The sequence below is a fragment of the Pangasianodon hypophthalmus genome, chromosome 26 (genome assembly GCF_027358585.1).
Source record: "Pangasianodon hypophthalmus isolate fPanHyp1 chromosome 26, fPanHyp1.pri, whole genome shotgun sequence".
Taxonomy (NCBI): Eukaryota; Metazoa; Chordata; class Actinopteri; order Siluriformes; family Pangasiidae; genus Pangasianodon; species Pangasianodon hypophthalmus.
In genome coordinates this window covers 2,778,269-2,790,878 of record NC_069735.1, presented here as the reverse complement: position 1 = coordinate 2,790,878, position 12,610 = coordinate 2,778,269, and the positions used below count along the sequence as shown (strand labels likewise).

The 12,610-nt window shown below is 37.0% G+C and overlaps 1 protein-coding gene across 2 annotated transcripts; it reads left to right on the top strand.

The window, feature by feature from the left end:
* The first annotated feature begins 1,401 nt into the window (after positions 1 to 1,401).
* stk16 (serine/threonine kinase 16) lies at positions 1,402 to 11,378 on the top strand. Of its 2 annotated transcripts, none has more exons than XM_026929212.3 (8): positions 1,402 to 1,519; positions 3,157 to 3,276; positions 3,975 to 4,194; positions 4,958 to 5,091; positions 6,255 to 6,375; positions 6,470 to 6,565; positions 7,078 to 7,199; positions 8,588 to 11,378. In XM_026929212.3, the coding sequence occupies exons 2-8, from the start codon at positions 3,191 to 3,193 to the stop codon at positions 8,727 to 8,729; spliced, it is 921 nt and encodes a 306-aa protein (XP_026785013.1). In that variant the 5' UTR covers positions 1,402 to 1,519; positions 3,157 to 3,190; the 3' UTR covers positions 8,730 to 11,378. The 2 variants fall into 2 exon arrangements, with proteins under 2 accessions (XP_026785013.1, XP_034156211.1); XM_034300320.2 differs by having other exon boundaries at positions 1,517 to 1,616.
* The last annotated feature ends 1,232 nt before the right edge of the window (positions 11,379 to 12,610 follow it).

Below are 12,610 nucleotides of genomic sequence, written 5' to 3'. Positions count from 1 at the left end.
AAGGTATTCAACAAAGGGGTGATAGCAATATCAAAACCTGCTTTACATTTATGGTTTCTGGTGCTAAATGTCCTATTTCTCAGCATCACGTTTAATATTTTGTAAAACAAAACAAAAAAGTAAAGGAAAAAAAAAATAAAAAGGAGATTAGTAATGATTTTCCTTTTTAATATAAAAAAAATCTTATTTTAAACCAAAATAATAAATACTGTACAAGTTGCACAAAAGTGTCAGAACAAAATGTGCATTGTCTAAATCTCTAAAGAAATTATCCATAAATCAATGAAGTTGGATGAAAGTGACTTTTCTGAGTGTTTACAGAGCCAACCATTAGGATTAATTGATGGTGCGGGGGTAGCATTGCCGCCTCATAGTTTCATGATCCCTACATTGATGAGTGGGGTTTGTGTGTGTGTGTGAGTGTGTGTGGAGTTTCTTCTGCCCGGGTTTCCTCCAGGTTCTCCAGTTTCCTCCCACACCCTAAAATATATGCGGGTAGGTGGATTGGCTACGCTCGGTTTGAATGATTGTGCGCATGCATGGTGCTCTGCAATGGACTGGGACACCATCCAAGGTGTATTCCCACCTCACACACAGTGCTCCCGGGATAGACTCCACCCAGATCCATCACCATCCAGACCAGGACAAATGCTGCATTCGACTTATATAGGAAATGGGAAGTTTGAGCCAGGAATTACGTCATTTTATTTGAGATACAAAGTGGGAAAAAAACATGTTTGTCTTTTGTTAGCAACAAGCTAGCCAGCTAACTTTGATGAGTGATGTATGCAGTATTTTGCTTCTCAAAACAGCAAACTGTAGTCAGTGTGTTTACTGTTGATGCTGTGAGCAGCCATGTTAATTTTTATGTCACTTGCTGAACTCGGAGGAAGACCATCCTGAAGTAACGAGTAGGAATTCCAAGTTGAGGGTCGCGTTTTCTTTATATTTCCTGGTCAGAGGTTGGGAATTATGAGTTACAACCTCTAGTCGAATGCAGCAGAAGTGCTTACTGGAAATGAATGAATGAATATTCTTATTTATTCCAGATTAAATATGCACATGAGGAGAAATTATTTTTCAAAATGTGACACTGATAACAACATGGGGAGTTTTAACATTTAAAGGTGCATTAGGTAAGATTAACAGGTAAGTAGGTGGATACAACTTTTGAGTGATTTTTTTTTTTTTCTGAGCTACCAAACAAGTATTCCTGACTGGACATCAGTTTTCCAAATGGGTTTTTCTCAACCACATAACACACTTGTGCTGAAGCCACGGCTTAAACGTTTATATTTTATCATGGTTTACTTTTCTTCCAGGTTATTTGTCCAAGTGTGAAATGACTATTGCACCTTTAAAAGCACACGACGCTATAAATAATGAGTGCTGCATGTGTTAACCCTGAAGACGTCAGTGCTACGTCATAGCGTACCCGGAAGTGCGTGTCTGTAGTGTACGCGGAAGTATCACGCTGCTGTAGCTGAATAGCGGAGGAGGTCGGAATCCGTAAATAAAGGTAAATACCCGTGTTTGTATTTGCGTTTGCGCTTGAAAATGTACGACATATTAATTTATGGTTAATGACGTCAGCCACGAGCCTTGTCTTTTTTAAGGTAAATAAACTTTTTTTTAGGGGAAATTTACAGTAATAGCGGTTTTCTCTCGATATTTTATCATTAGTGCCGCTGTATGGATTGTGGCCTAAAATTTCAAGAAGAATGTAAATAATATAAATATCATGAGTACACCGTGATATCATATGTTATATTACAATACATTATAACGTGCCATATTGGGTTTTTGCGCGTAGCCACATTAAAGGGTGCGTCCCAAATCGACTTATTCTTCAACCCTGGGCTGCGTTTCAATCTGCAGGTCTCTGTACTAACTAGTGCGCTGACCCTAGGAAGTGTAGACTGCTGATGGCTATTATTAAGGCTTTTGCATGGCAAAGACAATTTGTTTATTTAGGTGTAGCACTTGTTTAGACCTTAGGCCTTTAGTGTTACATTAAATTTGACACATATAGATCCAGAAAACTAGCAAAATATATATTTTTAAATGTATAGGATATGACACTAAGGGGGTCACAGTGGCTTAGTGGTTAGTGCTGTTTCCTCGCACCTCCAGGGTTGGGGGTTTGAATCCCGCCTCCACCCTTTGTGCATGGCGTTCGCATGTTCTCCCCATGCTTCAGGGGTTTCCTCCCCCAGCCCAAAGACATGCGTCCAGGGCGTCCCCCGCCTTGTGCCCCAAGTCCCCTGGGACAGGCTCCAGGTTCTGTGACCCTGTGTAGGATAAGTGGTACAGAGAATGGATGGATGGATGGATGTCAAGGATAAAACACTTTATTGTTTATTATGCACTGTATCAGAAATGTGGTTTAAGCCTTTTATTTAACTAAACATCTATACATCCTTTGCTAATATTCCTTGATTTTTGGGGTTATGTTTAATGCAATAGCTAGTGCTGTAATGAAAATACGCTAACTTCGAATGCTTTAATGTCAACCTGAGGTACTGTGAGCTCTTATTTAGCTGTTCACCCTCTGCAATTTGAAGCTGGTGTGCACACTCCTAAATAATTTATCTGTTTTCTTGTTGTTTGTTTTTTTTAACCTGACTGGAAAATTCTCATCACCGTTTGAGTGCAGACAGGTATTTATGGACAGTTAGATAACAGTAATTTTTACGTAAACTGTACTGAAAGTGTTGAACTAGGGACAACTAATTGTGTTACCAAACATTACAGCTTTCAGTTTATTTTTAAAAAATGAAAATTAGCATGGTGGCTTTTCTAGGAAGTGGTTATCTGCTATCTTTAGAGCTTTTTTTTTTTTTTTTTTTTAAGTTTTGGCCACTATAAACCTTGCTGTCCATTACAAAAATATATCATCACATAGCTTCCTTCAGCATTAGCTAGTGAACCCAAATCAAACAGCTAGCTTGCTAGTTAAAGTAGTGGTAGTTGTTCGGAATGAATGAAGTTGATGGTTACATGAAACACTAGATGTGTGTTGGACCATGAACATTTTTAATTGTAATGTGGTCATCTTCATAGAGTTGCTGAAGTGCAGAAGTGTTTCGTACGTATTTTTCGTACGTAATTTCTCATGAACTGAATGGTGTGTGTGTGTGTGTGTGTGTGTGGCAGTTCTGCTCGATGAGTGAGCGATGCTAGGTCGAGGATGGGACATGCACTGTGTATCTGCTCTCGCAGTTCCATCACCATCGACAACAAGAGATACTACTTCATCCAGAAACTCGACGAGGGGTAAGACAAAATTAAGCTGCTTAGTTTCTAGCATTAATTATCAACCAGGCAGTGTGAAGGTGTGTTTGTTTTTGTGGCATGGCTTTGAAGGAACACTGAAAGGAAAGGCTGGATTTATTTGGATTTTGAGTTTTAAAACAGCTAGCTACAGCTAACTATTGCCAAAACTTTGCTGATTATATTGCTAAATAGTAATATGTAAAATATCACGTTAAGTAATAATATTTTTCAGTTTCTTTACCAACATAAAAGTTTTCAAATTTAAAAATCGTTTTGTCATTTTGTCATGAGCAATGTCACCTTGAAAAGTAGTGAGACTCTACTTTTCAAATTTTGACCTACAGTTAACTAGCCGGCTAGCTAAGTTGCCTAATGTTAGTGATGAACAGATGGTGGTTGTTATGGTAACATTATAGTTTGACTATTTAGCTACTCTTAAATAAACTGCTGAAGAAAATGACGATGCAAATTGATACTTTGATTCCAAAATCCCTGTGATGCAAGCTAGTTTATTAGCTTTTAAATAGCCAGCTAGGTAAGTTAGCAAATGTTAGTGATATTAGGATGCGTGTCACGCCTAGAAGAGGGCTTTTTTTGGTGTTTTTTCTGTATATCGTACACAATCATAGATCCTGGTTACATGTTTAAAGTCTGAGTGCTCTGGTTCCTCATGTTTCTCCATGGTGTTCCTCCTTCAGCGGGTTTAGCTATGTTGATCTGGTAGAAGGAGCTCAGGACGGCCGTTTCTATGCTCTGAAGCGAATCCTTTGTCATGACCGGGAGGGACGGAAGGAGGCACAGACGGAGGTGGAGATGCACCGACTGTTCAACCACCCCAACATCCTGAGTCTGACGGGCCACGCCTTCATGGAGCGTGGAGGAAAGACCGAGGCCTGGCTCCTCCTGCCCTACATCAGTGTATGCCTTCCTCACCCAAAAGCTTGTAACAGTAGCCTACTTTAGAGGACATTATACAGGAACACTGCTCCTGAGTGATCCCGAGTTATCCAAATATATATCAATAACAGAAGAATATTTTATCACTAAATTCTAACTATCTAACTAAGTGCACTAATGGCATAATGCTAACTATAAACATAAGGCTAGTGTGGCACCAATTAGCCTGATGTTAACTGAAACATGAAAGCTAATTGGAGAGCTACGGTAATGATGACGCAGAACTAAAATAAGTCTGTTAGCATAATGTATAATAATATCTGGAGGATTAAAGCTAGTCAGGGCCAGCTAGCATAAGGCTAACTAAAGAAATAAAGGTAATAATGACAAAAAAATTATTTAAATAAGAGTATGGTCTTCTTCCTCAAAAAAAAACCCTGCTAAATATACTTTTTTTTTTTTTTTTCAGAGAAACAATACAGCAGGAAGTTTATTTTTAATGTTAGCATAAAAGGCTAAAGGTGATGCATTACAAACTAAGTAAAGAAGGCTATATGGTCAGTCAGCACAGAAAACTAGCCTTTCTAGCTTATGTTCAGTTTTTAAAGTTAGCACATGTTGCCTGTTGCTATGCTTAGCATTTCCACTAGCCTAGATATTCCTAGAATAGTTTCTAATGGCTAATAGTGGTCAAACAGGACCCTTTAAGGAAAGTTTTATCACCTAACATGTTCACTTCAGACGAGTTGAGGTTTTACCTGTGTGTTTTTGTGTCCTGGTGCAGAAAGGAAGCCTGTGGTCCGTCCTGGAGAAGCTGAGGGAAAAAGGTAGCTCCATGCCTGAGAGCCGGATCCTGCACATTTTCCGTGGCGTCTGTGAAGGTCTAAAAGCCATCCATGACAAGGGATATGCACACAGGTAGTTTTACACTGTTAGCTAAAGTAGCTAACAAGTAATGAAAGTCTACTCACCCAACATCTTTTTCTGTAAACATGTGTGATTTAAGCTGTAGTCACCTTGCAACATAAGACATGACCAAAAGTTTGTACATGGAAAAAAAAAGTCTGCCATTTTGTTTCAGTTAGCAATTTAGCGGTGACTCAGCATTTACGCTTGTTCCAGAAATTGTATGCTTGTTTTGCAAGCTTTATGAATGCCATTCAACTTTTCTGAAGTAATTTGAAGTGCTAAATCAGTCCTAGTGTACAAACCTGCCCAACATAAACAGTAAAATAAATGAATAAAAAATAAAAGACCATGTAATCCAGTGTACTAACTGACTGCTAACTGTTACCCTGTGTTAGCAACTCAGCAGTGACTCTGCAGTTTAGCTTATTTTGCTAGCTTTTTAAATTCAGTTAAAGTTTTCTGAATGAATTTAGGCTATGAAACAAGTCCAGCATTGCTAGTTTTTGGTAGCCTGCTTAGCTTGCCAACCTGCCCGAGGTGTTTGCTAGCAGGGTAGCTAGCTAACTCACCAACCATAAACGCTTCTCCTTTAGAAGTCAACACAGCCAAAGCAGTTTTGCTGTTTTCTGAATGCAAAGTAAGAGAATTTCAATAACTGTAACCTGTAAACATTAACAAAACTTCACCGTGTAGCTGAACGTCATGTGTAACATTATGAAGGCATCCATGTTGGGTAGTGTGCAATATGCTGTCACTTTGTGCAACGCATGTATCAGTTTACAGCTAGTAATTATGTTTATAATAGTCACATTTTAGAACACGCCCCCTAAGGCCCCGCCTCCCAAATTTAAAGGTAGAAGTTATGTGAATGATTATATAGTTAAACTTTAATTAGTAAATACAAACTATCTGGCTTTTGTGTTTGTTCTTACAACATCCTTCTATGTAAGAAATTAACATTTTAACAAATTGCTGAATTTAATCATTTAAACTTTTTTGAGGCATAGTGGACTGGTTAGCTAAGCTACATTGAGCCTCATAGCTCCAGTGCAAAAAGTAAAGAAGTAAATGTCCTGATTGGTGTTTACTAACCAGTGATGAAACTGATTTATGGTAATTTCAGTGTGTGAAAGCCAATTAATTCGCTATACCTAATTGACTGTGATGATCAGAGACTTGAAGCCCACTAACGTGCTCCTGGAGGAGAACGACAAGCCGGTGCTGATGGACCTCGGTTCTATGAACAAAGCCCGGATTGAAGTGAAAGGCTCCAGAGAGGCCATGACTGTGCAGGTGGGAGGAGAATTCGGCCGTCCTGTTAATTGACTGCATGGCTGTTTTTGTAAAATACCTCTATCTCACTTTCATTCGTGTTTTTTTCTCTCAGGACTGGGCAGCTCAGAGATGCACCATCTCCTACAGAGCACCTGAGCTTTTCAACGTGGAGAGCCACTGTATCATTGACGAAAAGACAGATATTTGGGTGAGAAACCTGTGACGCAAGATTATTTCCTGGAGCTGTGAGGCTAATGTGGCTAACAAGTAATGGAAGGGAATGGCTACCAATTTAGCGTGGTAACTGTTCATAGACCATGATGGAGGAAATACTGGCTAGAACCAGTATTTCTTCAGAGAATTCATCATACGTTTATAGGTGCTGTTATGTTAAAGTACACAGGGCATGGATATGGGTACTTAACCAAGGTACCGATAGTTCTGGATTCAAATTTGTAACCGTGCCATGCCTTTTCTCACTGTCTAATACCGTGTCTGTAATCACATTAGCAAACATTAGATATTAGCAGATGTTGTACAGTGATGCTAAACTGGTAGCCATAAGCTTCTGTTACCTGTTAGCATCATTAGCCTTGTGCAAAACGTTCTAAACTGGACTTTAATAACAGTACTATCCAGGTGAATGTGTGAAATTTCTGTCTTGCACTGACTCTTCTTGACTGTGTGTGTGTGTGTGTGTGTGTGTGTGTGTGTTGTCAGTCATTAGGGTGTGTACTGTACTGTATGATGATGCTCGAAGGACCGTACGATATGGTGTTTCAGAAAGGAGACAGCGTTGCCCTGGCTGTCCAAAACCCAGTCGCCATTCCACAACCGTGCAGGTCAGAAATCCTGTCAGGTTAGCTTAAGTTAGCTAGCTAGTATCACAAGTGAAGAAAAAGAATCTTTTTATTCATTTTACATGTACAAATCCTCTCAGAAATCCTGTCACGTTAGCTAGCTAGCATCAGAAGTCAATATTGTGAGTGATTTTTAATTGTACAAACCTTCTCAGAAACCCTGTCAGATTAGCACATGAATGCTAACTACCTGGCGTTAGCAGAGAAGATTATCAACATTTAGGAATGATTTTTAAATCCTGCTAGGTAAACTTGTGTTAGCCAACTAGCTAGTATGAACATTTAAGACAACTGGTTGAAAATACTCCCAGAAATCCTATCAGTTAAGCTTTATTTTAGCTAGCTAGCATCAGTAGTCAAGATTATGTAAGAAGTTTTAACTTTTACATTATGAATCCAATCAGAAATCCTGTCATGTTAGCTAGCTAACTCCTGTTATCAATGAAGTGTATGAACATTTCTGAATGATTTAAAATCCAGGTCAGATTAACTCAAGCTAAATAGATTTAGTTTTGTAGTTAAACACTTAAAACAATTGCGTTAAAAATACTTCTAAAAATTCTGTCAGGTTAGCTAATGTTAGATAGCTTGCGTCAGCAATCATGATTATGAATGTTGTTTAAGTTTTAAATTTTACATTATGAATCCTCTAAGAAATCATGTTAGCTAGCTAGCTAGCATTAGCAGTGAAGATTATGAACATTTATGAAGGACTAGAAAATCCTCCTACAAATCCTGTGGTTTAACTTAATTTAATTTATTACCCAGCTAATTTTACCTGTATAAATTCTCTCAGAAACCTTATCGGTTTAGCAGATTAGCATATGATAGCATTAGAAGTTCAGATAGATTAGGGATGTATAAATCTTGTCATGTTACCTAGCAATCTAGCATTATCAGTGACTATTAGGAACACTTTTGAATGATTTTAACATTCTGTCAGGTTAACCCATGTTAGCTAGCATTAGCAGTGAAGATTATGAATGACAAATCCTGTCAGGTTACCTTATGCTATGTTAGCGATAGCGGTGAAAATGAATGTTTATTAATTTTATGTATATAAATCCTCTCAGAAATCCTGTCATGTTACCAGTAAAGATTATAAATGTTTATTTATTTTTACATTTTATGTTATGAATCCTTTTAGCTGGCTAGCTTTAGCAGTGAAGATTATGAACATTTATGAATTATGAAGTCATATTAGCTAGTGTTACTAGTGAAAATGATTAAATGCTAATACTAATTCACAAGTAGGTTCATAATGAAAAATTTCTATTGGCACAGTGTAGTGAAAGCCCAATAAGTAAAATTAACTTGGCTGCCATTATGCTAATCTAGTTCCTAATTTAGCTCTGTTGCCTTTATAACAGCTACTCCGAAGGACTGCAGACACTCCTGAGCTCCATCATGGTGACGAACCCTCAGGAGAGGCCCAACATCGACTGGGTGCTCGAACGGGTCAAAAACCTCCAGAGCTCAGACGGAGGAGCGATCGAAACCGACAGAGTATGACAAAGGGAGCATGATTTTTATCTTCTATCTAGACTGTTTTTTTTCCCCCTTACTTTTACCTCATTAAACACATTGAGAACACATGCTCCAAACACAAATTCTCTCACACACACACCTGCATCAGCCAGGATGAAGGACGTCATTGATTGCGTTGAAGGTTGTCAAAGTTGGACCATGCAAATTTGGATTTTATGTTAGCACTAAAGCTAATAACGTTTCTCCACCTGCTCAAGTGTCCCTGTGGGTACAAGGGGCGGAGCTTAAGTTAAATTTGATGATCCAGTCACAAAATTGACCATGTGACATCACGACTAGCCTTTTTAATCATTTCTTTGACTCAGTGTACTGCTTAGCATAAAATAAGAGTTTAGCATATTGAGTTATTGAGCTATTGAGCCGTCTTTTTAAATTAATCTGTCTGACATTAACATTACGTCTGTCGCAGCTAACTACCGATAATGAAACTATTATGCTGTTTAATTAGAACTAATTTGCTAGAAGCTAGTTTAAATTAGGCTACTTATTATATTTTGTACTTACGACAGGGAACCAACTGTGCTAGCCGTCTGGTTAAAATTAGGCTAGTTATTACATTTTGTGGTTAAGATCAATAGCTAGCTAACATTAAATTAACTATGGTATATGATAAGCATTATAGAATTTTCAATATCATACTAACAATTAAGCATAACTAGAGGTCGAAAATTACGTAGCTAGCCAGTTTCTTTAACAAACTAGCAAATGTTAGGCTTATTATATTATATTGTATTATATTATATTATATTATATTATATTATATTATATTATATATTTTGATAGCAAGCTTATTAACAGTAGGCTAGTTTTTATATTTGATGACCAGTATTTTATGCTAAACTGTACATCGAGCGAAAGGTACAATTAAGATAATTACGATAAAAGAAGTGTCTTATTCTGGAAATTAAGTATCTGTTCTTATTTTATTTGTAGAAAGAAAGGTTAAAGTTGAAGTACGTATGTAAACAGTAACAGTTACAGTGTGTACGTGTGGAAGACGAACCTGGATTTCGTGAAATTTTAAAATGACAAAGCGTCTAATAAGGCCAGCGGGCATTTGCCATGTTAGCCAGTGTTGCATTTTATGACAAAACAGCAGCATCTAGGACTGGAACGATATGGCATATTGTGTAGTTGCGCAGGTTCGAACTCGCTGATATTGACTGACATCTCTGGAATTCCCACCTCCTTCCTCCATCTCTCGGCCAGTGCTTTGTCTCAACTTGATTTTCCTCACTTTCTGTCACGGTACATGGAAAATGTATGTTAGACTTGGCTAACATTAATATATAGTTAACGTCAGTTAGCTATATTAATTAGATACGCACCAAAAAATTTTGTCCAATTTTTTTTATTTACTCTTCATTGCATTTTTACTCCTGTCCAGTTTCCACATTATTCCTCTTAGGGGTTGTCAGGCTCAATCCTGTGATATCTTCAATATATCGCCGCGGCCTTAGTGAGCGTTGATCGACAGTACGGCTGCAGTATTAATTCGTAAAGTAACAGTATAAAATGCAAACGGTTTCTAAATGTGATTTTGATAACAGAGCAAGTGAGCAGTGACAATGTCGTCATTCGCTCTGGAGTGTGTATCATTGTGTTTTCATTTGCTGCTTTTTTTAATGTGTGTGTTTTATGCTCAAGTGTGCGGTTGAATTTTTCTTAACTGGATGATGTGGTACACGGGATCATTGTGTTCAACAGGCGTGTGCTGAAATTTCTTCATCACATCATTTTAATTCCCCGAAGTTTTATTGAATCTTTTGACACTAATATACAAATGTTCATGTCTCATCGCAACTTTTTAACCAAAAAAACATGTTGGTAGGCATTGTATTCAGGACACGCCATTCCGTGTATAAAATTAGCTTCGTGGGGGGGAAAAATCACTTGAATGGGAAAGGACACGGAAGAACTAGCTTGGAAGGAGTAGCCAATAGAAACTAAGAAGGCGGGGCTTTTGCTACTTTAAAAATCAGTTAAAGTTTATGAAGATTGGCCACTTTAGGCTCCCGTAGCTCTACTTTATAACATTATTTATTACCGAAAGAATATTTACAAGATTTTCAGACTTACGGTTGATTTAATTGCAAATTTAAAATAAAGTGCCACATTACATATGTTTTTCTTACATAAAAGTAATCTACTGTTACCTATCAGCATACATTTTTTTTTTTTTTTTTTTTTTTTTTTTTTTTTTGCATAGATCCTCTTAAAAGGGTCTTTTCTGGCAATTAAGTTAAAATCACATCTGCTCTAGTTAGTAATAAATTATTCCTCAGGCAGAGAATAACCTCTGGAGATAGTTTAAAATCCATGATAACTATAATGTGGTGCTGAGTATCACAATTTGCTGTGTATAAATGAATATCGGTATATGCACACTTATATTTGGGAGCTGCGTGTAATTTATGTCATTTTGTTGTTTGTTTGTTTTTTTTCCAGCAGTTCTCAAAGCTTAATGTTAATCTGAGGATGTTAATTTGCAGTAAATTTTACAAAGTCATATTGTATTTTATTTTATTTGTATGTATTTGAACAGAGAATCATGTCTGTAAATATGGCTCTTGTTTTTATTTCATAATGATTAAAAATAATTCATGCTTTCAACTCTGTTTTTTTTTTTTTTTTTTTCTTTTATCTCTGGAAGTCTTGTGTAACTGATTAAAAAGGTTTCATTGTTGGGTCAGGATTAATCAGTACTGATTTTGACCAGCAGAGAGCGCTGAGCACTTAGCAAATCTGCTCTTACACTTCCAGCATCTCTACAGTGAACTGAATTAAATGTACAGTTGGCACTTGTTTTAAATGTGTTATGGTTTATGATTTAATATTTTGGCTGCACAGTCCCAAATCTATGTATCTTCTGTAGCACTAAACATAGCGAGTGTTTAATAAAGTCTAGTTTATATTTCCCATTTAAATTTACAATATGCAACAATTACAGATGAACAACTCTGCCAGTTTAAAGCATTTGGCAAAGATGATCAATGCTCAGTTTTATTGGTTTCAACGTTCGCTTTGCTATATATAAAATTTCTAGATATAAAAGTTGTTCAACCGTGTCGAAGAACATTTAACTGACGCTAAATTGAAAGTTTTTAAAGTTCTAAATCGTCACGTTCACCAGTTTTAAATATTGGCTATGCAATTATTTACGCAAATTGCGTAAGTGACAAAAACTTTTTTCGCCTAAAAAAATTAAACACAAACTTTTTTTCTAATAACGTTTTAGAACAGGGACTTGAACGGATTATGAAAATGTTTGAAATTGGACGTTCGGCAACGTTGAATGTAACTGTTAACGGATAAAAACTATGACCTGTTATTCTTAAATACATAAGAATTATAATAATTCGTAAACTGCTGTGGTATAAGAAAAATGTGTTTCGATGTAGTGAAATGTTCCTCATAGCAATAGACAAAACTAGCTAATATTAACACTTACGCACACTAGCTAGCTAAATGTTATCACTGGCTAGTTAGATAATGTCCCACAACAAAGCTAGCTTTCTGGGGCTGGATTAATCCACAGAGGTGATCCGTGTAACTATCAGTATCTAGTGTTCTCATTTATCATTTCTATTGACATTCAGTCTGTAAAATGCAGTCACACACACTGTATACTTTATGATGTCTGTAACACACACACTTTGATTAGCATGTGAGTTGAGTTGAAGCAGAAACCATCTTTATGGTCAGCAATCTTTATTTCCTCCATGTGTGAGGCGCAGTGATGTCATGCAGCAAGGTCGAAGCAAGTTGATTTTTCGCGGTGAAATACACACCATGTTGCAAAGGCAGCTATTTTGGTAAATAAAACGTGCAGGATGAAAAATAAA